This window comes from Aegilops tauschii, chromosome 3 (genome assembly GCF_002575655.3).
Source record: "Aegilops tauschii subsp. strangulata cultivar AL8/78 chromosome 3, Aet v6.0, whole genome shotgun sequence".
NCBI lineage: Eukaryota > Viridiplantae > Streptophyta > Magnoliopsida > Poales > Poaceae > Aegilops > Aegilops tauschii.
In genome coordinates, this window is record NC_053037.3 from 624,793,861 (window position 1) to 624,820,136 (window position 26,276).

The 26,276-nt window shown below is 43.6% G+C and overlaps 2 protein-coding genes and 1 long non-coding RNA gene across 3 annotated transcripts; 2 read left to right on the forward strand and 1 right to left on the reverse strand.

Moving 5' to 3' along the window:
- Nucleotides 1-909: 909 nt before the first annotated feature.
- LOC109766365 (uncharacterized) lies at nucleotides 910-12,832 on the reverse strand. The gene is made up of 18 exons (XM_020325138.4): nucleotides 12,310-12,832; nucleotides 10,540-10,619; nucleotides 10,164-10,214; nucleotides 9,545-10,072; nucleotides 9,088-9,339; nucleotides 8,687-8,752; nucleotides 7,886-8,062; nucleotides 7,183-7,234; nucleotides 6,823-7,110; nucleotides 6,514-6,624; nucleotides 5,295-5,483; nucleotides 4,247-4,522; nucleotides 3,090-3,698; nucleotides 2,250-2,758; nucleotides 2,090-2,150; nucleotides 1,943-2,011; nucleotides 1,490-1,689; nucleotides 910-1,380 (listed from the first exon to the last, which is right to left on the reverse strand). The coding sequence occupies exons 1-17, from the start codon at nucleotides 12,544-12,546 to the stop codon at nucleotides 1,606-1,608; spliced, it is 3,639 nt and encodes a 1,212-aa protein (XP_020180727.3). The 5' UTR covers nucleotides 12,547-12,832; the 3' UTR covers nucleotides 910-1,380; nucleotides 1,490-1,605.
- Nucleotides 12,833-14,334: 1,502 nt separating this feature from the next.
- On the forward strand, nucleotides 14,335-15,766 carry LOC109766985 (ATP synthase small subunit 6-A, mitochondrial). The gene is made up of 2 exons (XM_020325732.4): nucleotides 14,335-14,661; nucleotides 15,554-15,766. Exon 1 carries the CDS (start codon nucleotides 14,475-14,477, stop codon nucleotides 14,640-14,642), a length of 168 nt encoding a protein of 55 aa, XP_020181321.1. The 5' UTR covers nucleotides 14,335-14,474; the 3' UTR covers nucleotides 14,643-14,661; nucleotides 15,554-15,766.
- A 1,141-nt stretch (nucleotides 15,767-16,907) lies between these two features.
- On the forward strand, nucleotides 16,908-17,450 carry LOC120962132 (uncharacterized). Its single transcript, XR_005752979.2, has 2 exons — nucleotides 16,908-17,010; nucleotides 17,140-17,450. It is a non-coding gene; the product is annotated as an uncharacterized lncRNA (long non-coding RNA).
- Nucleotides 17,451-26,276: the final 8,826 nt, after the last annotated feature.

Below are 26,276 nucleotides of genomic sequence, written 5' to 3' on the forward strand. Positions count from 1 at the left end.
TTCTTTTCTTTTTGCAACAAACATTTTTTCGAGGGATGCAACAAACAATTTTGATTGTTTGACATACGTGCAAAATGTCATGAAGAAAAAAAATCATGATGCTCTAGGCAAAACAAAAATCGAAGCTTCAAAAAGGCTTCTTTTTCAAAGCATTTTTGGAGCCCTGTTTTTTTTTCGTCCAGGCCAACACCAATGCCAATAAATTTGCGTGTAGGTAGACCACTAAGCCATATTTGTTGACCAAAAAAATATCAGATTTTATTGACTTTATTTTGGTTATATTTGTTTAGATTTTACTGTTCATAGCAAGAGCATATGAGCTCGGGTGTAGGCCGATAATTTTAAGTTATATGTTTGTTGTAAGCAAACTTCATTAGGTTTGACCAAGTCTATAGAATAATGTATATTCTGATAATAGAGAGTAGGATTTTCTATCATAACTTACCACATAACTAGTTAAGGTTTCTGACAATGTAAAAGTTCCAAAAATCCTGAAAAATAAATACTGAAGCAACACACTTGTAATATAACATGATTCAACAAGGCGATTGAAAAAATACAATTGTATGTGTCCTAGACAAAAGAAATAGTACAATATAAATTTTTACCACAGTGAGCTGAAATGATTGTTTCTTTGCCAAGGACACATAAATGCATATTTTCACAATCGCTCAGTTGGATCATCTCATGATATTAAAGTGATGCTCCACTATTTATTTCATACTTTTTGATAACTTTTAAACCGTTGAAAGCTTAGCATGCCTTAACATATATATGTACTTTTTTTACCTTCATATATATGTATTTTTTTATAAACTTGGTCAAACTTAAGTTTGCCTTACAATAAACCAAGAACTTCAAATATTTTGAAACAGAGGAAATATAAAATAAGTTAAAAGTTCAGGAATATGTTGCAGAAAGGTATATTTGAACAAGGACAAACAAAACTGTTTTTGTTCACCCTACACATGTACACTTAGCCCAGGGTACAAAGATCTAAGGATCAGAAGAGCTGTCAGTCAAGAAGTTCACCGCCAAGTTTACTTCAAGATGGCAATTACACTAGCAACACAAACATCTATCCCTCTGTTACTTACGACGGGAAAGGCGAGCATGAATCAAAACACACATACAAACTACCATTATTGAACCGAGCATTCTCGCAAAAAAAGTTGCGCCGGCCGGCTCAATCTCAACGCTGCATTAGAAAATTGCAGCTGTCATGCTTATCAACACCATCTCATCCTAACTCAGCTCCATCTCGTCTTGCGAATGACAGTGACCCAACCCCCAGATGGAATATTGATTCAGATCTAATAAAGAATAAAGAAATTCAGAAGCACGGCAGAAGCGGGTAATTTACATGGTCCACTCAAACATCTGCAAAATTGACAAAATCTGTTAAGGACCCCGAAGTAGAGAAAGAGAGAACGGGGTGCAGAGCAGGCGAGTGAAGATTGGGGATACGATGAAATTCAACAGCACACACCTTTTCATAGTTTGGAGCAGAGGAATTCAGATACGGATTCTTCTGCAACAAAAATGATCTCGATGGCACCAGTTCTCACTGAAAGCTTTGTACATTGAAATGTCAAACCAGGGTGATCATTGAACTCCTAGATCATTTGACAACTGCAATATTCCGCGCATTTGAAGGTATGGGTTTTCCAGAAGTTTTTCATTGTTACACTGGAGTCAGCGCAAATAAATGTCAGTGCCAACTTAATCTAGAGACCATATGCATGTGTGGAACGAAATTTATTGTGAGAAATATACCGCCTGAATGTGTTAGCAGGAACTAATCTGATAACAGGTACTCCCTCTGTCCCATAATATAAGACGTTTTTTGACTATTATGGGACAGAGGGAGTACATGCGAACAATAATCCTGTGATATTTCAAATTTCAGCCCAACAAGATGAGATAGGAAAAGTGCATCAACCTGTTGAGCTTTTGAAATGAGACTTTGAAGCATCCGTTGGTAGACATCTGGTTCCTCTGTCATCATCCGCTGTACAACCAAAAACTTTATTAGGGCCAAGTGCAACAAGAATGTCAGTGAGCAGTCAACAACTGCTGACAAGCATACCTTCAAGAGAAAGGCAGCAGAATAATACGCCACCCTTGAGTCTGTATCATCTAGAAGCCCCCTGTTGGTGTCGAGTGGAGAAGGGACAAACATCAAGTATTACAAACATCAAGTATATACACCAACTTCAAACAAAGATATGCAGCTTACAAAAGATTACCTGAAGAACTCATTGCCTTCTACTTCCGAAAGTGCTTCTGGATCAGCTGTGCATTTACCAATCAAAAGCAAAAGAAGCGCTGCTCTAATATCTGATGTAGCACCAGGGATATTGCCTCTTCCTGTGCTACCAACAGCAATACCCAATGCAATATCATCACTGGCAGCGCCTTCAAGTTGCATCAATGGCCCATAAAATAATGAAGTTGGCACAAGGGCTACGAGCTGCATCGGAGCTATCGCAAGACCTTTTAGAAGTAGTGCTGCCATTGATGTTTCGCAGAGCAGAGCGGATTGAGTAGATTGATTCATCCCTGTATCTTGCAATGTCTCATTCCTGGAAAGGCTCTTCGTTCCTATGGTTTTGTGTGATGCAAGGGTTTCCAAAGTGCACTCGATGTTCTTAGTTGTGCAACCAAAAAGTTGACCAAGGGATTGAAGGCCGCCCAGTTGCATCACATTTGTGGACGGAAGCCTCAAACATAATTGTGAAAACAACATGTCACACATCTATATGAGGAAACTTCGAATTAGAGGATCGATCATATAACTTAAGAATACTAATGGTTGATTTAGACCAGTATTAAACAGGAGATCTAAGAGGTAAACAACTATGCATAGAAATTAAATTGGCTACAGATCAACTAACTATTAGCAGTTAACTGGATGTAGAGAGCACTATAATCTGCATTTAGAAATTACCTATTACCTTTGAGAAATTACATTTTGTAAATAGTTCATTGTCGGTATTAACTTTTAAGAAGCAACTTTAATATTCGAAGATAGTGCTAGCTTGCAGTGCAAAGGCGAACTGCCTGCATTTTGGGTAAAAGAAAGTCACCTTTAAGATGTTGATATGGTCTGTCTCATTATTTTGAACCACGAGTAGCAAAGCAGTACTCATAACATCTATAACCGCAAAAGCTTTGTCCAGACGGTTTTTGCTATGATAAGCAACTGAATGCTCCTGCATGTCACTGTCATCCAATAATAATTTGCAGCGCATCAGAAATTTCTCTAAAACATATAGAAATCCCCATCTGATGTAGTTGTGTTTTGATTTCAGAAGCCCACACAGCAGACAAACGGGCAGCGAAACTTCTGGACACGAGGTGTCGTGGCTTCCAGCATCTTTAATTTCCTCCTGGAGGTTTTGGATTTTAGACCAAACAGAGCCATCTGTTTCTTCACTTATTTCCGAGAGGAGCAATTCAACTAACCAAATATATCCATGGTGCCTGTATGATGAAATTTGTGAGTGAAGAAGTGAGTGCAAAGTAGCCCAGCAAAGCCTCGCCCTAGATGCAACGTCACCATCTTCAGATCCATCTTTAATGCTGCTGAAACACTTGAAGGATTTTGTTACTTGGATCATATAAGCAAACTCATTGTCAATCCTTGAAAATGTGCTCACAGTTCCATCAAGTTTCCTGATAACCTTGTCCAGAAGCTACAAATATTGAAATTTTGATCATGACCAATACAGTAAATGGTATTTCAAAAATAAAATTCCGAATTATGTACTCCCTCCGATCCAAATTAATTGACGCACTTAATTTGGATGGAGGGAGCACTTCTTTATAAGGGAGAATCTTGACATATATTCATATTGTTTTACCATGAAACAAAGTCAGACAAATAAACATGAATAAGACCATGTTGCAGGACCTAACGGTTAATTAAGACAAGAATGTGGATTCGTGGTCATGACTACTGCCTATTTATGTGAACGTGTGCAAACCATCACATACCATACACACTAGAGTTGATTGTAGGGACTCTCAATGTTGTGGATACAACTTACTTTGCGCAACTTCAAACATGACGTTTTACGTATGTAGAGCAATTTAACAAAGGCTCAACAGCTGTACTAAGTACTAACTACTAGCTTAGTCTCTAACACAGTCTACTCTCATGTAAAAAACACCGTCGACTCTTTAGCATTGTAAGAAAAGATAGCAGTCCTTGTTGGGGAAGACTAGGGGAAAAAGACCTTACCGCGTTTAATTGCTCGTATTCTGCTGACTGTGATAATGCCGCAGATATAGCTTTTGTCAGCATATCCCCAACACCTTCAACACCATGCTTCACAGATATATAGAAGGCCTCCGGAGCATCAGCGGATGCAAGAAGGGAAGCGAGGGGTTGAGCATCATCGTAAGTATATGTTGAAAGACCAGCAGCCAAGCATGTTTCGTTTATTTGATGCACTACATAGTCAAAAAGAACAAAAAACAAATCCCGCTTCTCTTCCTTTGAGTTGGCTCGTGAATACTGTAAATGAAAAGGTAACTTAGATTAAGACGAAGAAAAATTACAATCATGAATAGTAGAAACGGATACTGAAATGGATTAGCATTGCATGATAATAATTCTGATTTTAAGGACCATCAGTTATCTCATGGAATTTGTTGGTTTGAGATAGTATAGTAGTGACCATTGGCGCAGATTTTATGGATCTATGATTGACCGAACTTTTCTCTCAAGTAAATAATACAGCACATCACCAGTTTTTCTGGGATACCCATCTTGCCAACCACACGTGGGACACTAGGTGCAGTAAAAATTGTTTTAAGCATAAGAAGTCCTATTTATGTTCAGATATATTCCTGGGGTTCAGTGCGAACCTACGAGGAAAGAAAATTCCGCATATGATTGCAGTTGCCATTCGCCACTCAGTACCAACTAGCCGATCCCCTTCATTCCAGACGATATTGACCAGTATTTTGAGACAAAATGAATTGGAGACTTTGATATCCAAAGTTATTGAATGGAATGGGATATTCCAGCTAGTACCAGAATGCAATAGCTAAGATTAACTGCAGATGGAAAGAACCAACATAACTACATGGCAGTGAAGCGCTGGTGGGTTTACTTGCCTACGGAGCAGGTGTGGATTATCTTCTGGCCTATTATTGTTTGTTTGTAATTTGTGCAGTACTGAGATACTAACATAATAATATATTGCAGTCAAATAGACATACAGCTCAGTTGTAAACAGACATGAAACAGCATAGTATTATCTAAACATAAGAGTAACACTAACCTCAAGACAGATATAGTCAACTCCACCAAGAAGATCTATCCGTTCGGGAACAAAATGTGTATCAAGTGCACCACTCTGAGTCCCATCTGGTACTTGGTACAGCATATTTGTCAGCATGCAAATGAGCTTGCTGTGCACTACTTTTGCCCATGAATGTTCCACACTAATCTCAAGAAGAGTCTTAACAACCTGTTCAGGATTTAAAAAATGCACATGTGGTTCTCAAACCCTTCTTTGACAGCAAGAAATAGCACAATTTACAGAAATTGCTGTAAACTACTGCCTCCGTTTCAAAATATAAGACGTTTTGGCAGTTTGAATTGAACTGCCAAAACGTCTTATATTTAGGAACAGAGGGTGTAGTAAACAGACACATTTTTAGAAACCTATGCCAGATGAAGGTCAAACAGGCTCATACGCCAAATATATGAGAAAAATTGCATGACCACATATATAAAAGAAGATGTCCAAGTGCATTTCACAGCCTGCTATCAAAGAAAAATCTTGTGCTGGAATAGCATTCTACACCCAACCCATACATTCGGAAGACATCAACACCAGTAATAATATACACAAACCTGTAGATTCAATTATTTTCAGTACCGCTGCTATTGGTTATTTTTATTTTCCATCTTTCATTTGTGAGTATAAAATAACAATAAAAATATGCACATCTTGCCGTGTACGCAGAAATCCATACTACATGCTCAACTGAAATATGTTTAGCATTAACGAGACATAAAGGTTTATAGTTTCAACTACAACTCCAATTTTCTATATATAAATGGCTAGCCCTCAATTACCTATTTCTCTCAGCATGCAAGCATGCCACCTCAAAATGCACCATGCATTGTAAAAGACCCGCCACAAGATGCAATCATGCATAGAAAAAAGCCCACCTCAACATGCAAATATGCATGCGAATGTTCATTCTATTATGCTATTTATATTTTACAAATATACAACAATCAAACACAATAAGTCATATGTATTTACAGTTTTAGTTCTCATATTATTACTCCAAATATTCATGTTCCGTATAATCAAATACCACTGATGCAAAACATTGCCGCAACAAAGTGCCGGGTATCATCTAGAAGAAGTATTGAACACTGTTAGTCCAAAGGCACGCGAATAACAAGACTGACAAAATGTTACAAATAGGGTCCAAGCACACGACTCAAAGAATGAATACATGAAAAAACCTGTGCTTCCTTACCCTTATGTCCAAACCTCCAAGTCTGCTCCTGATGATTTTCCCTCCATCACAAACAAAGTAAATTAGACAACTTAAAGCTGATGCCCACACGATCTCCTGGCGCTCCTCCATCTACAAAACCAGAAGTAACAAATAAAGGTATTGTATGTACCAGCCTAGCATAAAATGGAGCAATCTACATGTTATGGTGTAAACATGCTTGCACGTGCACATAGATGAATATAGTACACATTCCCTTGTGCTTAAGAGGAGGGGTCAATATGACTACCAAAATGCATACAAGGTCAATATTCTAAAAGTAACAATCACCTGAACCAAGAGAAGGAGAACTTCAAATAGTATTTTGAGAAGCCATGACTCAAACTGATCAATAGCAGGACTAATCCTTTGCTCTTCTTCAGGTTCCGCTTCCCTCTGTTCATCCATATTGGGTCCGTACTCATTGTTCAGATAAGAGTTGCTTGTAGTATCACCTTTTTCAATAAGTGGTGCATCTTCAACTATCATAGGCTCCAGCAGGTGTGCATGAATCCCAAGGTTCAGAATCAGATCGAAAGCCTTTGTTCTGGCAGGTGATTTCTGAGAGCTTAACATGCCCTGAAACATTAAAAAATGTTAGAAATATTTCACATGATCTGTTTTGGGATACAGCTGTGCAGAGTATAACACCTCAAGCATATAAAGTGTCAGAGGAGCAGCAGCCTCAGAGTCCATCATATACCTGAACCAAAGAAGAGAAACAAATATTATCAAAACCCTTAATAAGTGTACTTCTATGGTTGCAAAGGTTGCTTTAACACCAAGCCTAAATAAGTGCAGTTCTATGACATTTTGAGATAAATATTTGCTCACATCTTGCAACGGTTGTTTTTTTATGCATGCATTCATTACTCAAACTACTAATTTGATAACAGAAATATGGCAAACATGGAAATCTTTAGTATGCGTGCAGCATGCATCAGCCTAGAAGTACATTTCATAGAAGCAAAGCATACAGCCTGCTGACAACCCAAGTAAAACAGAGACATGCTTATACAAGAAAAAAGTAGCAGAACAATAGGCAGTTCAGATCAATGATGACAATGTGGCAGGTCATATCACATAGATATTCATGTAATAAAAAAACTTTGCATTAGATAAGAGCATATGTTTTGCAATTGAAATGCATCCATAGTAAAGAAAATATACTGTCTATTAACAGTAAGTTGTTCAGGTCTGATATCAGCAGTAATATTAGGTATAAAAGTAGAAGAATCATGCTATCACTATAATACCAATAATGGAGACAGAAGTAGAAAAAACTAGATATGCAAACACGATGTGTGAACTGGAGGTAAAAAGAATGAAAAGATAAGCGTGTAAGGTCATATACATGTCAATAACAAGTTTAATGAGGACACTAAATGCCACATCCGCTGAAGGTTGCCGACTCTGGGTGGTCAATCTTGATGGAGCGTTAAACTGATTTGCATTTGAAGTTGTTTCTGAACAAACTTCAGCTATGACTTCAGAAATTTCAGTAGGATTCAATCGCAACGGTTGCTGCTCACTGTTGAAACAGGGTACCACAAAGAGCAACAGATGCATGTGAGCACATTGTTAGGCATGATGCAACACAATCAAAAGACAAGTAAAATTCAAACTGAAACACAGTATTATTTAGCTATATGGTTTACACAGGAGTATTATATCTATGATATACTCCCTCCATTCCTAAATATTTGTCTTTTTAGAGATTTCAAATGGACTACCACAAACGGATGTATATAGACATATTTTAGAGTGTCGATTCACTCATTTTGCTCCGTATGTAGTCACTTGTTGAAATCTCTAGAAAGACAAATATTTAGGAACGGAGGGAGTACTATAAATAAGAAAATGTTTAATATAGAGGCAAATGAGAGTTATCTGACAAAATACAACTTGGAATCTCTCCATGGCTTTGTTAATTAAGTAAAGATTTTACTCAGAATCCCAAAATTGCATGTCTCACTATTTCCATCTTGTTTTTCTACAGCATGCATGTGCATATGGTGGCAGAAAAATTTCAGACGCAATCAACTCAGGGTATTTCAATTACATTGATGCAATACTGACCTTATAAAAGTACGCAGACTTCAACATATACATTCCTATACAAAATGCTATGCTAAATAAAAGCAGAAGGGAATACCTGTAGTGCCTATACTGAAAAAGGGGACGTGCTCGAGGCTGGAATGTATTTGCAGGTACGTTCACCCTGCAGAAAAAGTAAGTGTTGCCACACTTAATACCACTTAGACTAATTATTGATATCAATAATATAAACAAAAAAATCTACAAGTTAATATGCTCCAATTACTGGCTTAGCGATAAGGAGTTGGTTCTTAATGAAGTATGAAATGTCAGCACAGATACAGAAAGCTGTTTCTCAAAATACCCATCTCAGCGAAACTGGAAAGGGAATAGGGCAGGGGAGAGAAGGAGAATGTGTTCTACGTGAAATACTAAAATGATGCATGAAAGGAAATATATGGTTTCGCCACAATGTGGCACTGATATACATGATAACCTAAAGAAGAAGAAAAAACCTACCAAACTTGGCTCGGGCCCGATTTCATGCGTTTTGAGGCTGTTATTGCTTTCAGATGACCCTGCGATGACGCAAAAGTGCTAGCTGTCGAAGTTGAAGGTTGCAATAAATCAATATCAGGAAATTCCTGGATAACAGAATATTTCCATTGTTGATCATTAATCTTTGCCTCCATATCCCCTACTAGAAGAGCCGCAGCACCAACTTCAAGAAAACCATGTGTATGAAAATCTTGAAGGCCTGCAAGATCATTGCTGGTGATAAATGAAACAAACAATGCAGTTAGTGTTTGCACGACTATCAGCATTATACTTTTAAATTCCATTCATTACAGCTAGAATGACTGGAATGCTCCAGTGTGACAAAAAACAGGTAGAGAACACATTGCGTCTTGTACTGACATGACAGTCTGGTCTACCAAAGCAAACTGACAGTAAAAAATAAGCACAAGAGAAATACCTTTCCTTGGCAGATCTTGATGTTTGACGTTCACCATATACATGCCATCGCCAATTTAGAATGTCGAAGGATATATACTTGGTATCATATCCATGCTCTCCACCATCGACCTTTTCACTTGCTGATGATGTTAAATCGGGTGCAGTTTGCAATTCCTTTGATTCAAGATGTTCTCTGTTGGTAACAGCTTCTGGATTCAACTGTAAGGACCTATTCAAAAATGATGAAAGTGAAGGAAGCGACTGTTTTGTAGAGGCTGTTGCCAGAGACTGAGGAATTGGTTGGAATGATAACTTTGGAATATGCCTGGCAACTAGTGAGCGGACATAGTTTAAAGATTTCACAAGAGATGCTGAAGCAAAGTTCGATATTGGTGGGGCAACAAGAGAGGAATTTGGCAAAGCTGCAGATGATCCAATGTTCTGGCCAAATGATGATGCTCTGTGACCTGCCAATGGGTCATACTTTGCCATGGTATTTGCACAAAAGATGTCGATTTGACGTAGCGTTTGCACCCTTGGAATATACCTTACCACGCAAAGTTGTACAGTGTATTAGTGTAAGTGCAAGCAAGTTTCAAGAATAAGCATGAGACGCTGACAATTGACACTCAGCTTACCGGATAAGATATCTCTTTAACAATGCCACGCATCTTGGGACAACTGCTGGGCTGGTTGAAAAGATTGTCCACGTTAGGAAATATAATATTCAATTTTGAGGGGCATTATATTCTTATAGATACGGCACCTCAAAAAATCAAAATGCGGCAAGGAAATTGTGAATAATTTCAAGTATTACAGATCCTTATCGTTACTTGATTAATCATTGTATGCCGTACAGAAACAAGCTAAGGAGTTGTAGCTTATGACACAGGAGCTAGATAAGTTTGTCAAGAAAAACACGAGATACATGAGCACATTATGCTGAATCTTTACCCCTTGTAATGTGAAATGGGGAAAGAGCTTGAAAAGGCGAAATGAAAGGGAAAAGCATACCTCCGATCTCTTTCTGCAAGAGCATGGTCAATCAGGACATTATAAGCCATATCGATGGTTGATAGGTTAGCTATATAATCCTGCCAGCATAAGATCACTCATCAGGAAATGGCATATATGTGCAGAAGTTGAGTTAAAAGAATCTTGCTGCATTACAAAACTTTGTTTGCCAGCAATAGCCCAAAATACCAACAGCGGTAACAAGAAAGCAGATAACATGTCCGAATATAACATTCATGTATCTTGCAAGTCATAATGAGCAAAAGAACAGTAGTCAGGTTTTGTTTCTTTGGCAAACACCTTGAATGTATGTCATATAGGGAGCTTGTAAACAGACCAAGCCAGTGTGTCCATGTTTCATGTGCAAAAGGCAACACCGGCGCGCTTTCATTTCAAACGGTGGTCGGTGGTCTTAGGCGACACATGTTCCATTCATTAATCATGAAACAATACAAAACCAGAGTATGATCAAATAAATTACAAACTACGCGGTTATGTCATTCGTGGGCATGAATCGTTTCTCGGCGTCATTGGAAATAAGTGGGCGGCACATTCCAATTCCAATCAACACTACAGGCACCAATTTTGTATGTCATTCAGTGCATTGCGCCGTGCAGTATTATCATGACATACAAGGCGACAAGCAAACCAAATATAAGCTGCTGGTTTCTCTCCAACTGCGTCTTAGAACAGCAGGTAGTGCTGAATGCGTCATTACCGAATCCCATTCGCAAGAGAGAAAGCAGAGAAGCTAAATATGCTGGGCAGTGATGAATCATGACGGATATATGAAACAATTAACAAATCGAGCAACCAAACAGAAAATGCAACAAATGGTCAAAAGGAGAAAGAACTTCACATTAGATTGCAAGTCATAATTTGCCAAAACAGTAATTAGGTATTGCTTCTTTGGCAAACACCTTGAATGTGTGTCATAGAGGGGTGCCTGTAAACAGTCATAGTCAACGTGTTTGTGCTTTATGAGCAAAAGGCAAGGCGGAAGCGCCCTCTGATTCCAAACGGTGGTCGGTGGTCTTAAGTGACACGTGTTCTATTCATTAATCGTGAAAGGGTAGATAACCAAAATATGATCAAATAATGGCATGACAAACTACCCAGTGACATCACTCGTGGACATGAACCGTTTTTCAGCGTCACTGGAAATAAGTGGGTGGCGCGTTCCAGTTAATACTATAAGCACCAGTTTTATGCATCATTCAATGCATTGCGCAACGCCACTGGTGCCGTCACATACAAGACGACAATCGAAAAGCTGCTGGCAACTCCGCAACCTGGGGTTCAGAAAAGCAGCCAGCGCCGAGTGAGCGCGCCATTGCCAAATCTAGCCGTTCGCAAGTCGCTTAGCGCGAGTGGCACATCGCCGTGGTTCCCGGCTAGACTCATATCATTCACGGGCATGGAGTCGTTCCTCGGCGTCTGGCGTGTTCCAATAAGAACTGTAGGCACCAATTATGTGCACCATTCAATGCACTGCGCAACCCTAGTCGTATCATGAGGTACAAGATGAAAACTGAACCAAATGCAAGCTGCTGCTTCCTCTGCAACTGGACTGGGGGTGCAGAGCAGCAGCTAGAGCCGCGCGCCGCCGTTACCAAACCTAGCCACCGGCGAGTCGCTTGGCGCGTGGGCGGCAAATCGACGTGATTCCTAGGTATAGGCAAGCACGCGAAGGAGTAGTGCTGCGCATGTAGGGCAACCAGCCGAGGAGGGGCCGAGATTTATGGAAGGGAGATGGGTGGAGGGACTGACCCGGAGCGTGCGGGAGGCCTCGGCGGCGGCGGAGGCGGCGGGGCCGTGGGTGTGCGGCGCCGGCGGGGAGAGGCAGTCGGCGACGGCGCGGCGGAGCGGCTCGGGCGGCTTCCGCGCGGACGCGGCGGCGGCGGAGAAGGAGGGCGCGGCGGACATGGCCCGCGGCGGGGGCATCCCCACGGCCGCCACGCGCCCGCTCCCGCCCGCCCGCTTGGACGGCGCGTCGTGGGGCCGCATCCCGGCGGGCGCGAGATCTCCCCGATGCGCGGGCGCGCGGGGGAGGGGGGCTGGGGCGGCGGGCTAACCCTAGGCGCTCGTCGTCGTCGGCGGCCCGCGCGGCGGCAGCATCCGGGCCCGGCGGTGAGGGGATTCGAATCGCGTGGTCTGGTTGGGGGGTTGGGGTTCGGGTTGGTTCGGTCTCGAGTCGACTCTGGGGTCTGGCTGGCCCGCCGTCTGGTCTGAGGAGGAGGATGAAGGAGAAGACGACGACCCCTGGCTAGGCTAGGCTAGCTGGCACCAACACAAGACTCGCTTGTACTGTACCATCAATGAATGAAGGAAATTCATCATCTTGGAGCATGGGACAATGTTATCTGCTATAGTTTTCGCATGTGGTCGGCTTCATTCCACCTTTGCTAAGACATCATCTTGGAGCATGGGACACTAGCATACGGGGCGTCTCATGGCTAAGTTTTGGGGTTTCGTGCAACCAACTTTTTTTTCTTCTTCGATGTTGATCGGGTCTAGAATGCCAACATACTATTCGTCCCAAAACCAGAAACAACCTAATTTAGCTTATGTTGATCCACCAAATAGCGCAAGGGTTGCGAAAAGATCGAAACACCATATTAGTCGGTAAATCATCATCAGAGATTAGAGGAAAATTAGTTGTAGTTATATTTTTTTTCATAAATATGTAAAGCTTGTGTGTATCATTCCATTGATAAAAGGAGTTTAAACAAGTACAAAAGGGTGCGCTAGAAGGCCTAAACACGGCGACAGAGCATGAGGCTAGAGGGGGTTCTCAGCGCAACTCCCCAAGAGATAGAGATCTACATCTCAGGCAATAGATAGAGCATTCCTCTAGCGCTGCTTTGGCCCACAACGCGCTTCGTCTTGGATTTCCTGCAGCAACCACAAGATGGATGGTGGCTTACCATCGAAAAATGCAAAGCGTTGTGGTGGCACAAGAAGGACCATGTTGTGAGCATAAATTGTGGAGGAGGGCCCGTCGATGGATGTTGGGGGCACTGGAGCATGAATCCGCCCACTAATCGGAGAAGCGCAACGCCGCGAGCCTGATAACGATGTCATGGATCGACACCAAGATAGCATCTCATGGCAAACTTGCTGAGAGAAGAGCAGTCGGCAAGTAAGTGTTGAAGATCTTTGGGATCCTGGTCACACGAGACGCATCGGTCACAAAAAAAAACTTGGTTTGAACGTCAAACTAGCCGTGGTTATATGTCTTTGGCCAAAGGGGATATCTTCCCTTCATACCGATTGATCGGCCAAGAGACAATCAAGAAGAAAGAGAAAATAAAATAAATACAAGAGACATCCATCTGCTCGCATAATGAAAAGGAATCATGAAAAACGACGTACGGTTTGCGATGCAAAATCATGGTGACTCCTCTCATGCGGCATATGCATACGCCTAGACATATATGGTAAGCAATTTGAAACAAGCTTGAGCGAGGACTCCTTCTCTCTCTCCCCCCCTCTTCCTCGGTGTTTATATATTGTACTCCCTCTGTTCCCAAATATAAGTCTTTGTAGAGATTTCAACAAGTGACTACATACGGAGCAAAATGAGTGAATCTACACTCTAAAATATGTCTACATACATTGTAGTCCATTTGAAATCCCTAAAAAGACTTATATTTAGGAACGGAGGGAGTATAAAAATAAAAATCTTCATGTGCAATTCAAAAACATCTCCTTCCTGAAGCTTTTTTTGGGAAGAAAAAAAGTGTTTAACCAGAAACCCTCCATTTTTCCGCGAGAGAACCGGGCCCGAGCAGACGACAGAAGAATAGGTGAGCAGCCCCCTACCCTCGCCACAACGACCGAACACTCTCATTCTCTCCGCCTCGCCGCAGCCACCGGAGCAGCGACCTCGACCGGATCGACGACCCCGACGAGCGGCGGAGGAGCAGTCGGATATGGCGCGGTTCGACCCGTGGCCGGTGTTCTTCCGGAGGGAGTGGGCCCGCACCTGGCCCTTCCTGGCGGGCTTCGCCGTCACCGGCGCCCTCGTCACCAAGCTCACCGCTGGGTTCACCGAGGAGGACCTCAGGGCCTCCAAGTTCGTCCAGGCGCACAGGCGCTGAGCCCCTCACCTCAGCTCAGGTCACGTCACCCCCACCCCTCCCCGTCTCATCGTATGATCAGCCCTGATTCGGCGTCTGGTAGGTCTGCGCGTTCGTTCATCCCATTGGATTGGATTGGATCGGATTCAGCCCTGCCCGGCAAGGCTGTGTGAATTTAGATGCCTGCGCCTGCGTCGAATTTACCGTGCGGATTTAGATGCCTGCGTCCTCGCGTGGATGCGCATAGCAATTCGGTGGACCTGCAGGTGCGGATTTAGATGCCTGCGTCCTCGCGTGGATGCGCATAGCAATTCGGTGGACCTGCAGCTCGTGTCATTGAAATGCCGTGCATTTTAACATGGGAAAGAAAATCATCATGGACGGCCGAATCATTCCATTTCCCTTCATCGTAGTCACATGCTACATGCCATTTCGCCTCCCCCTCTGCGCATGTGTGCTCGGGTTCAGCGGTTGTTTTCGCCTTCCCCTCTGCGCATAGCTATTTGTTTTGGCTTTTTGTAACTGGTCATGGACAGGGTTTGCTTTCCTGATTGGCCTAGCTGTTTTCCTTCAGATAAATTACTAGTAACCCTATGTTGTTACTACAAGCAGCGGTTGTGGTGTTGAGCTTTTCTTTCCAATATACTCCCTCTGTAAACTAATATAATTAAGAGTGTTTAGATCACTACTTTAGTGTTCTAAATGCTTTTATATTAGTTTACAGAGGGAGTACTATATAGCATTACCAAGATGCTTCAGAAATCTGTTTTGTTGTCAGCAGTAATCATGTGCGATACTTCTGTGAACACTACATCTTTTGCGGCGATCTTTGTTATGGCTGATTGCTGAGCTAACTACGAGTTTATGCCAACATAATTTAGTCCATATGCTGTAATAAAACCCTGACGTGTTGATCATTTTGTTTCCTCCAGGCTGGGACGAAGGAATGGCTCCCGCAATTTTCACTGAATTAGTCCCATCGACGTGTTTGACAGCTTTTTTTGTATGTCATTCGAATGAACTCGCTGAATGCAAGCCATAGCATACCCAAGTTTCTGTTGTAATTTTTTGTAATAAGAGGTTTCTAAATGCCTAAACCAAGAAATTAAATTCCAGCTTCTCAAGATGAGGTATCTTGGTTCTTATGCGGTTATATTGGCGGTGGGGATAACATTCATAAGGCGGTGTGGCTGGTGATCGATCTATCTATACAACCAGTTTTGTTTTGTTTTGTTTTGCTGATTGCCTGATTCACCCTCTGTACTGCATCCTGTTCTATTATTTGCTGCACGCCCTGTAAATCACAATGAAAGCTTGTTGCTGTTGTTTTCATGTTTATTACTTCTGTTTTGAGGTATATCTGGAACAGATGTTGGTGTATTTGTTTGATTCAACAACGTTTGTCATCATTGAAAGAGCGAAGAAATGGTTGAGGGGATCAGAGGAACTGAAGGCTGATGGTGGACCGGGTTGATTTGTTGGCCGCAGTTTCGATGCCGGTGGTGGACGAGCTGGCGAGTGCCTGCGTGTTGCTCTGGCTTTGGCTCTGGCAGGATAGTGTGGCGAACCCGCCTTTGCCCGGTTCACTTTGCTACACAGTCCGGTTCACCTGGTACATAAACGGCAGGACTTTGTAGTTTCATACTGTTCGTCCAAGAGCAAACTGTGTACCGCCAGTCGGCTACCGTCTCTCTCTGTGTAAAGAGTTTAAGAGATCTGGTAGGTAATTCATCAATCAATAAAACAGCAGATTTGCCACCAACACCGTGGTATGTCAGAGTCTCTAGGCATAAGATCAGAGCAAAATAAACAAATAAGAAAGAAAGGCAAAAAAGAAATAAAGAAAAAGGTAAAACCCGCCTGCTGGTCTGGTAGAGATCGCAGGAAGTCCCACACGAAAAAACCCAGAAAACCGGGCTATTTTAGCACTAGGCGGGCGTGCACAAAGAAAATAATCGGTAGCTTTATTTTTTGAGATCAATAGCCGGGCCAGCCCATTTGCGGGAGTGCTGTAGTGCGACTAGAAGACCAGGGTAAACATATGGCCCATATATCGCGACATAGGCACCTGTTGAAGCCCAGATACTCGACTTAATTATAGGCATGCTATAAATACTAGTATGTTTTGATCTGTATACATTACAAAGAAGGATATTATTAGTCCCTTAAAAAGGATATTATTAATTGTAAACATAAATATACGTGCAACATTGGAAGGAAGTTACCATAATTAGCTTGGACGTGATCACTTCTCCCTCTCTATATATGGACATGCAGCAAAGCACCCATAAAAGTATACAACTTGCAATCGAAATGGGGGAGTGCACGAAGCGCGTCCACACGCTGTTGCTTCTTGTTCTTCTCCTATGCTTTGCTATTCATGGGGAGTGTAAGTGACTCTACGGGATGCAACACATTGTTCTTCTCGTGTCCTTCCTTTGGTTCTTCATGTGCGTTTCCTCACTTTGTCGATTTGTCTTGAATATTAATTGTGCAATATGTATGAATATATCTACAGGTGGACGCTTAGGCATGGAGAAGGATCATCCTGGGTGCTACAGGAGTAGCACTTTTCCACCCTGCAATCCTAATAAAAATAAATGCTATTGTTGTTTATACAATTGGACTTGCTACAAGTCGTTTGCTGAATGCGGGTCTGCTTGCCATCCTCCCCCCTCTTCCTCCTCTGTACTACCATAAAATTATATTCTTGTACCGAATTGGAAAGATGGACGAATAAGACAATAAATTACTCCATCCGATTAAGTTTAGTTCAAAATTGCAACGCTTATTTTGGATCGAAGGGAGAAATAAGTTTGCATCTTTGTAGCCGGGCCATTTCCTTTTTTGCGGAACTCGCAGTTCCATCATCTTAGAAAACTAACTAGAAGCGGTCGCACGCTTTGCTGCGCCGTTTTTCTCTTGGCGTTTAGATTCTTAGTTTTTCCATATATGAAATTTTAAGTGGACATGGGATACCTGATAATAAGAACACTTACTAGCTCCAAAGCAACACGAGAAAGCCAATACATCGTCAATATGTATGGACATGGAAATATTGGTTATAACTTGTATACTGAGAATAGCCAGATGATATCAAAGTTGAAACAACCGGCATAGTCAACAAACTTGACAAACTACAACATAAAACAAGGTTGCTTTCATCATTGTCCATCCCCTCAATATGTCTCTGGTGTGGTTGGTCAGTAGTTCGATCCACAGTTTGTGCTCAAACGATATCCTGGCCGGACACTTGATGGCCGCTTCTGAACATGTAAATTGCCCACACTGTTACCCAAATTAAACTCCTCGTGCATCAATAAAATGTTATTCATGTTGGAAATATGCCCTAAAGGCAATAATAAAATGGTTATTATTATATTTCCTTGTTCATGATAATTGTCTATTGTTCATGCTATAATTGTGTTATCCGAAAATCGTAATACATGTGTGAATACATAGACCACAACATGTCCCTAGTGAGCCTCTAGTTGACTAGCTCGTTGATCAACAGATAGTCATGGTTTCCTGACTATGGACATTGGATGTCATTGATAACGGGATCACATCATTAGAAGAATGATGTGATGGACAAGACCCAATCCTAAGCATAGCACAAGATCGTGTAGTTCGTTTGCTAGAGCTTTTCCAAATGTCAAGTATCATTTCCTTAGACCATGAGATTGTGCAACTCCCGGATACCATAGGAGTGCTTTGGGTGTGCCAAACGTCACAACGTAACTGGGTGACTATAAAGGTGCACTACGGGTATCTCCGAAAGTGTCTGTTGGGTTGGCACGAATCGAGACTGGGATTTGTCACTCCGTATGACGGAGAGGTATCTCTGGGCCCACTCGGTAATGCATCATCATAATGAGCTCAATGTGACCAAGTGTTTGGTCATGGGATCATGCATTACGGTACGAGTAAAGTGACTTGCCGGTAACGAGATTGAACAAGGTATTGGGATACCGACGATCGAATCTCGGGCAAGTAACGTACCGATTGACAAAGGGAATTGTATACAGGATTGATTGAATCCTCGACATCGTGGTTCATCCGATGAGATCATCGTGGAACATGTGGGAGCCAACATGGGTATCCAGATCCCGCTGTTGGTTATTGACCGGAGAGTCGTCTCGGTCATGTCTGCATGTCTCCCGACCCCGTAGGGTCTACACACTTAAGGTTCGGTGACGCTAGGGTTGTAGAGAGATTAGTATGCGGAAATCCGAAATTTGTTCGGAGTCCCGGATGAGATCCCGGACGTCACGAGGAGTTCCGGAATGGTCCGGAGGTGAAGAATTGTATATAGGAAGTCCAGTTTCGGCCACCGGGAAAGTTTCGGGGGTCACCGGTATTGTACCGGGACCACCGGAAGGGTCCCGGGGGGTCCACCGGGTGAGGCCACCTATCCCGGAGGGCCCCATGGGCTGAAGTGGGAGGGGAACCAGCCCCTGGTGGGCTGGTGCGCCCCCCTTGGGCCTCCCCCTGCGCCTAGGGTTGGAAACCCTAGGGGTGGGGGGCGCCCCACTTGGCTTGGGGGGCAAGCCACCCCCTTGGCCGCCGCCCCCCTTGGAGATTGGATCTCCTAGGGCCGGCGCCCCCCCAGGGGCCCTATATAAAGAGGGGGGAGGGAGGGCAGCCACACCCAAGCCCCTGGCACCTCCCTCTCCCTCCCGTGACACCTCTCCCTCTCGCTGAGCTTGGCGAAGCCCTGCCGAGATCCCCGCTGCTTCCACCACCACGCCGTCGTGCTGCTGGATCTCCATCAACCTCTCCCTCCCCCTTGCTGGATCAAGAAGGAGGAGACGTCTTCCCCAACCGTACGTGTGTTGAACGCGGAGGTGCCGTCCGTTCGGCGCTCGGTCATCGGTGATTTGGATCACGACGAGTACGACTCCATCAACCCCGTTCACTTGAACGCTTCCGCTCGCGATCTACAAGGGTATGTAGATGCACTCTTTTTCTCTCGTTGCTAGAAGACTCCATAGATTGTTCTTGGTGATGCGTAGAATTTTTTTTAATTTCTGCAACGATCTCCAACAGTGGCATCATGAGCTAGGTCTATGCGTAGTTTCTATGCACGAGTAGAACACAAAGCAGTTGTGGGCGTCGATATTGTCAATTTACTTGCCGTTACTAGTCTTATCTTGATTCGGCGGCATCGTGGGATGAAGCGGCCCGGACCGACCTTACACGTACGCTTACGTGAGACAGGTTCCACCGACTGACATGCACTAGTTGCATAAGGTGGCTAGCGGGTGTCTGTCTCTCCCACTTTAGTCGGATCGGATTCGATTAAAAGGGTCCTTATGAAGGGTAAATAGAAATTGGCATATCACGTTGTGGTTTTGGCGTAGGTAAGAAACGTTCTTGCTAAGAAACCTATAGCAGCCACGTAAAAATTTGCAACAACAATTAGAGGACGTCTAACTTGTTTTTGCAGCATATGCCGTGTGATGTGATATGGCCAAAAGGATGTGATGAATGATATATGTGATGTATGAGATTGATCATGTTCTTGTAATAGGAATCACGACTTGCATGTCGATGAGTATGACAACCGGCAGGAGCCATAGGAGTTGTCTTAATTTATTTATGACCTGCGTGTCAACATATAACGTCATGTAATTACTTTCCTTTATTGCTAAACCGTTAGCCATAGTAGTAGAAGTAATAAATGACGAGACAACTTCATGAAGACACGATGATGGAGATCATGATGATGGAGATCATGGTGTCATGCCGGTGACGACGATGATCATGGCGCCCCGAAGATGGAGATCAAAAGGAGCAAAATGATATTGGCCATATCATGTCACTATTTGATTGCATGTGATGTTTATCATGTTTTACATCTTATTTGCTTAGAACGACGGTAGCTTAAATAAGATGATCCCTCGCAATAATTTCAAGAAAGTGTTCCCCCTAACTGTGCGCCGTTGCGAAGGTTAGTTGTTTCGAAGCACCACGTGATGATCGGGTGTGATAGATTCTAACGTTCGAATACAACGGGTGTAAGCCAGATTTACACACCCAATACACTTAGGTTGACTTGACGAGCCTAGCATGTACAGACATGGCCTCAGAACACGGAAGACCGAAAGGTCGAGCATGAGTCGTATAGAAGATACGATCAACATGAAGATGTTCACCGATGTTGACTAGTCCGTCTCACGTGATGATCGGACACGGCCTAGTTGACTCGGATCATGTTTCACTTAGATGACTAGAGGGATGTCTATCTGAGTGGGAGTTCATTGAATAATTTGATTAGATGAACTTAATTATCATGAACTTAGTCTAAAATCTTTACAATATGTCTTGTAGATCAAATGGCCCACGCTAATGTTGCCCTCAACTTCAACTCGTTCCTAGAGAAAACCAAGCTGAAAGATGATGGCAGCAACTATACGGACTGGGTCCGGAACCTGAGGATCATCCTCATAGCTGCCAAGAAAGATTATGTCCTAGAAGCACCGCTAGGTGACGCACCCATCCCAGAGAACCAAGACGTTATGAACGCTTGGTAGCAGCGTGCTGATGATTACTCCCTCATTCAGTGCGGCATGCTTTACAGCTTAGAACCGGGGCTCCAAAAGCGTTTGAGCAACACGGAGCATATGAGATGTTCGAAGAGCTGAAAATGGTTTTCCAAGCTCATGCCCGGGTCGAGAGATATGAAGTCTCCGACAAGTTCTTCAGTTGTAAGATGGAGGAAAATAGTTCTGTCAGTGAGCACATACTCAAAATGTCTGGGTTACACAACCGCTTGACTCAGCTGGGAGTTAATCTCCCGGATGACGCGGTCATTGACAGAATCCTTCAGTCGCTTCCACCGAGCTACAAGAGCTTTGTGATGAACTTCAATATGCAGGGGATGGAAAAGGCCATTCCTGAGGTATATTCAATGCTGAAATCAGCGGAGGTGGAGATCAAAAAGGAACATCAAGTGTTGATGGTGAATAAAACCACTAAGTTCAAGAAAGGCAAGGGTAAGAAGAACTTCAAAAGGGACGGCAAGGGAGTTGCCGCGCCCGGTAAGCCAGTTGCCGGGAAGAAGCCAAAGAATGGACCCAAGCCTGAGACTGAGTGCTTTTATTGCAAGGGAAGTGGTCACTGGAAGCGGAACTGCCCCAAGTACTTGGCGGACAAGAAGGCCGGCAACACCAAAGGTATATGTGATATACATGTAATTGATGTGTACCTTACCAGTACTCGTAGTAGCTCCTGGGTATTTGATACCGGTGCGGTTGCTCATATTTGTAACTCAAAGCAGGAGCTGCGGAATAAACGGAGACTGGCAAAGGACGAGGTGACGATGCGCGTCGGGAATGGTTCCAAGGTCGATGTGATCACCGTCGGCACGCTACCTCTACATTTACCTACGGGATTAGTTTTAAATCTCAATAATTGTTATTTAGTGCCAGCTTTGAGCATGAACATTGTATCAGGATCTCGTTTAATTCGAGATGGCTACTCATTTAAATCCGAGAATAATGGTTGTTCTATTTATATGAGAGATATGTTTTATGGTCATGCCCCGCTGGTTAATGGTTTATTCTTAATGAATCTCGAACGTAGTGTTACACATATTCATAGTGTGAATACCAAAAGATGTAAGGTTGATAATGATAGTCCCACATACTTGTGGCACTGCCGTCTTGGTCACATTGGTGCCAAACGCATGAAGAAGCTCCATGCAGATGGACTTTTGGATTCTCTTGATTACGAATCATTTGACACGTGCGAACCATGCCTCATGGGTAAGATGACCAAGACTCCGTTCTCCGGAACAATGGAGCGAGCAACCAACTTATTGGAAATCATACATACTGATGTGTGCGGTCCAATGAGTGTTGAGGCTCGCGGTGGCTATCGTTATGTTCTCACTCTCACTGATGACTTGAGTAGATATGGGTATGTCTACCTAATGAAACACAAGTCTGAGACCTTTGAAAAGTTCAAGGAATTTCAGAGTGAGGTTGAAAATCAACGTGACAGGAAAATAAAGTTCTTACGATCAGATCGTGGAGGGGAATATTTGAGTCACGAATTTGGCACACACTTAAGGAAATGTGGAATAGTTTCACAACTCACGCCGCCTGGAACACCTCAGCAAAATGGTGTGTCCGAACGTCGTAATCGCACTCTATTGGATATGGTGCGATCTATGATGTCTCTTACCGATCTACCGCTCTCATTTTGGGGCTATGCTTTAGAGACTGCCGCATTCACTTTAAATAGGGCTCCGTCGAAATCCATTGAGATGACACCGTATGAATTATGGTTTGGGAAGAAACCTAAGCTGTCGTTTCTAAAAGTTTGGGGATGCGATGCTTATGTCAAGAAACTTCAACCTGAAAAGCTCGAACCCAAGTCGGAGAAATGCGTCTTCATAGGATACCCTAAGGAAACCATTGGGTATACCTTCTACCTCAGATCCGAAGGCAAGATCTTTGTTGCTAAGAACGGATCCTTTCTGGAGAAAGAGTTTCTCTCGAAAGAAGTAAGTGGGAGGAAGGTAGAGCTTGATGAAGTACTGCCTCTTGAAGCGGAAAGTAGCGCAGCTCAGGAAAATGTTCCTGTGGTGCATGCACCGACTAGAGAGGAAGTTAATGATGATGATGATCAAGGTACTTCGGATCAAGCTCCTACTAAACTTCGTAGGTCCACAAGGACACGACCCGCGCCAGAGTGGTACGACAACCCTGTCTTGGAAATCATGTTGTTAGACAACGGTGAACCTTCGAACTATGAAGAAGCGATGGCGGGCCCAGATTCCGACAAATGGCTAGAAGCCATGAAATCCGAGATAGGATCCATGTATGAAAACGAAGTATGGACTTTGACTGACTTGCCCGATGATCGGCGAGCCATAGAAAATAAATGGATCTTTAAGAAGAAGACAGACGCGGATGGTAATGTGACCATCTATAAGGCTCGACTTGTCGCTAAGGGTTATCGACAAGTTCAAGGGGTTGACTACGATGAGACTTTCTCACCCGTAGCGAAGCTGAAGTCCGTCCGAATCATGTTAGCAATTGCCGCATTCTATGATTATGAGATATGGCAAATGGACGTCAAAACGGCATTCCTTAACGGCTTTCTTAAGGAAGAATTGTATATGATGCAGCCGGAAGGTTTTGTCGATCCTAAGAATGCTAACAAGGTATGCAAGCTCCAGCGCTCCATCTATGGGCTGCTGCAAGCATCTCGGAGTTGGAACATTCGATTTGATGAGATGATCAAAGCGTTTGGGTTTACACAGACTTATGGAGAAGCCTGTGTTTACAAGAAAGTGAGTGGGAGCTCTGTAGCATTTCTCATATTATATGTGGATGACATACTGTTTATGGGAAATGATATAGAATTCTTGGGAAGCATAAAGGCCTACTTGAACAAGTGTTTTTCAATGAAGGACCTTGGAGAAGCTGCTTATATATTAGGCATCAAGATCTATAGAGATAGATCAAGACGCCTCATTGGTCTTTCACAAAGTACGTACCTTGACAAGATATTGAAGAAGATCAATATGGATCAGTCCAAGAAGGGGTTCTTGCCAGTATTGCAAGGTGTGCAATTGAGCACGGCTCAATGCCCGACCACGACAGAAGGTAGAGAAAAGATGAGTGTTGTCCCCTATGCCCCGGCCATAGGGTCTATTATGTATGCCATGCTGTGTACCAGACCTGATGTAAACCTTGCCGTAAGTTTGGTAGGAAGGTACCAAAGTAATCCCGGCATGGAACACTGGACAGCGGTCAAGAATATCCTGAAGTACCTGAAGAGGACTAAGGATATGTTTCTCGTTTATGGAGGTGACGAAGAGCTCGTCGTAAAGGGTTACGTCGATGCTAGCTTTGACACAGATCTGGATGACTCTAAGTCACAAACCGGATACGTGTATATTTTGAATGGTGGGGCAGTAAGCTGGTGCAGTTGCAAGCAAAGCGTTGTGGCGGGATCTACATGTGAAGCGGAATACATGGCGGCCTCAGAGGCAGCACAAGAAGCAATCTGGGTGAAGGAGTTCATTACCGACCTAGGAGTTATTCCCAATGCGTCGGGCCCGATGACTCTCTTCTGTGACAACACTGGAGCTATTGCCCTTGCCAAGGAGCCCAGGTTTCACAGGAAGACCAGGCATATCAAGTGTCGCTTCAACTCCACTCGTGAAAATGTTCAAAATGGAGACATAGATATTTGTAAAGTACATACGGACCTGAATGTAGCAGATCCATTGACTAAACCTCTCCCTAGAGCAAAACATGATCAACACCAGAACTCTATGGGTGTTCGATTCATCACAATGTAACTAGATTATTGACTCTAGTGCAAGTGGGAGACTGTTGGAAATATGCCCTAGAGGCAATAATAAAATGGTTATTATTATATTTCCTTGTTCATGATAATTGTCTATTGTTCATGCTATAATTGTGTTATCCGGAAATCGTAATACATGTGTGAATACATAGACCAGAACATGTCCCTAGTGAGCCTCTAGTTGACTAGCTCGTTGATCAACAGATAGTCATGGTTTCCTGACTACGGACATTGGATGTCACTGATAACGGGATCACATCATTAGGAGAATGATGTGATGGACAAGACCCAATCCTAAGCATAGCACAAGATCGTGTAGTTCGTTTGCTAGAGCTTTTCCAAATGTCAAGTATCATTTCCTTAGACCATGAGATTGTGCAACTCCCGGATACCATAGGAGTGCTTTGGGTGTGCCAAACGTCACAACGTAACTGGGTGGCTATAAAGGTGCACTACGGGTATCTCCAAAAGTGTCTGTTGGGCTGGCACGAATCGAGACTGGGATTTGTCACTCCGTATGACGGAGAGGTATCTCTGGGCCCACTCGGTAATGCATCATCATAATGAGCTCAATGTGACCAAGTGTTTGGTCATGGGATCATGCATTACGGTACGAGTAAAGTGACTTGCCGGTAACGAGATTGAACAAGGTATTGGGATACCGACGATCGAATCTCGGGCAAGTAACGTACCGATTGACAAAGGGAATTGTATACGGGATTGATTGAATCCTCGACATCATGGTTCATCCGATGCGATCATCGTGGAACATGTGGGAGCCAACATGGGTATCCAGATCCCGCTGTTGGTTATTGACCGGAGAGTCGTCTCGGTCATGTCTGCATGTCTCCCGAACCCGTAGGGTCTACACACTTAAGGTTCGGTGACGCTAGGGTTGTAGAGAGATTAGTATGCGGAAATCCGAAATTTGTTCGGAGTCCCAGATGAGATCCCGGACGTCACGAGGAGTTCCGGAATGGTCCGGAGGTGAAGAATTGTATATAGGAAGTCTTCGGCCACCGGGAAAGTTTCGGGGGTCACCGGTATTGTACCGGGACCACCGGAAGGGTCCCGGGGGGTCCACCGGGTGGGGCCACCTATCCCGGAGGGCCCCATGGGCTGAAGTGGGAGGGGAACCAGCCCCTGGTGGGCTGGTGCGCCCCCCTTGGGCCTCCCCCTGCGCCTAGGGTTGGAAACCGTAAGGGTGGGGGGCGCCCCACTTGGCTTGGGGGGCAAGCCACCCCCTTGGCCGCCGCCCCCCTTGGAGATTGGATCTCCTAGGGCCGGCGCCCCCCCAGGGGCCCTATATAAAGAGGGGGGAGGGAG

Bases quoted from the DNA above. Each gene is read 5' to 3' on its own strand.
- LOC109766985 (XM_020325732.4), top strand. From the start codon at position 14,475: ATGGCGCGGTTCGACCCGTGGCCGGTGTTCTTCCGGAGGGAGTGGGCC.
- LOC109766365 (XM_020325138.4), bottom strand. From the start codon at position 12,546: ATGCGGCCCCACGACGCGCCGTCCAAGCGGGCGGGCGGGAGCGGGCGC. The intron at 9,340-9,544 runs GTATTTCTCTTG...ATTTATCACCAG, and splicing joins TCAAGATCTGCCAAGGAAAG to CAATGATCTTGCAGGCCTTC. The intron at 8,753-9,087 runs GTAGGTTTTTTC...CTTTTTCTGCAG, and splicing joins TCGGGCCCGAGCCAAGTTTG to GGTGAACGTACCTGCAAATA.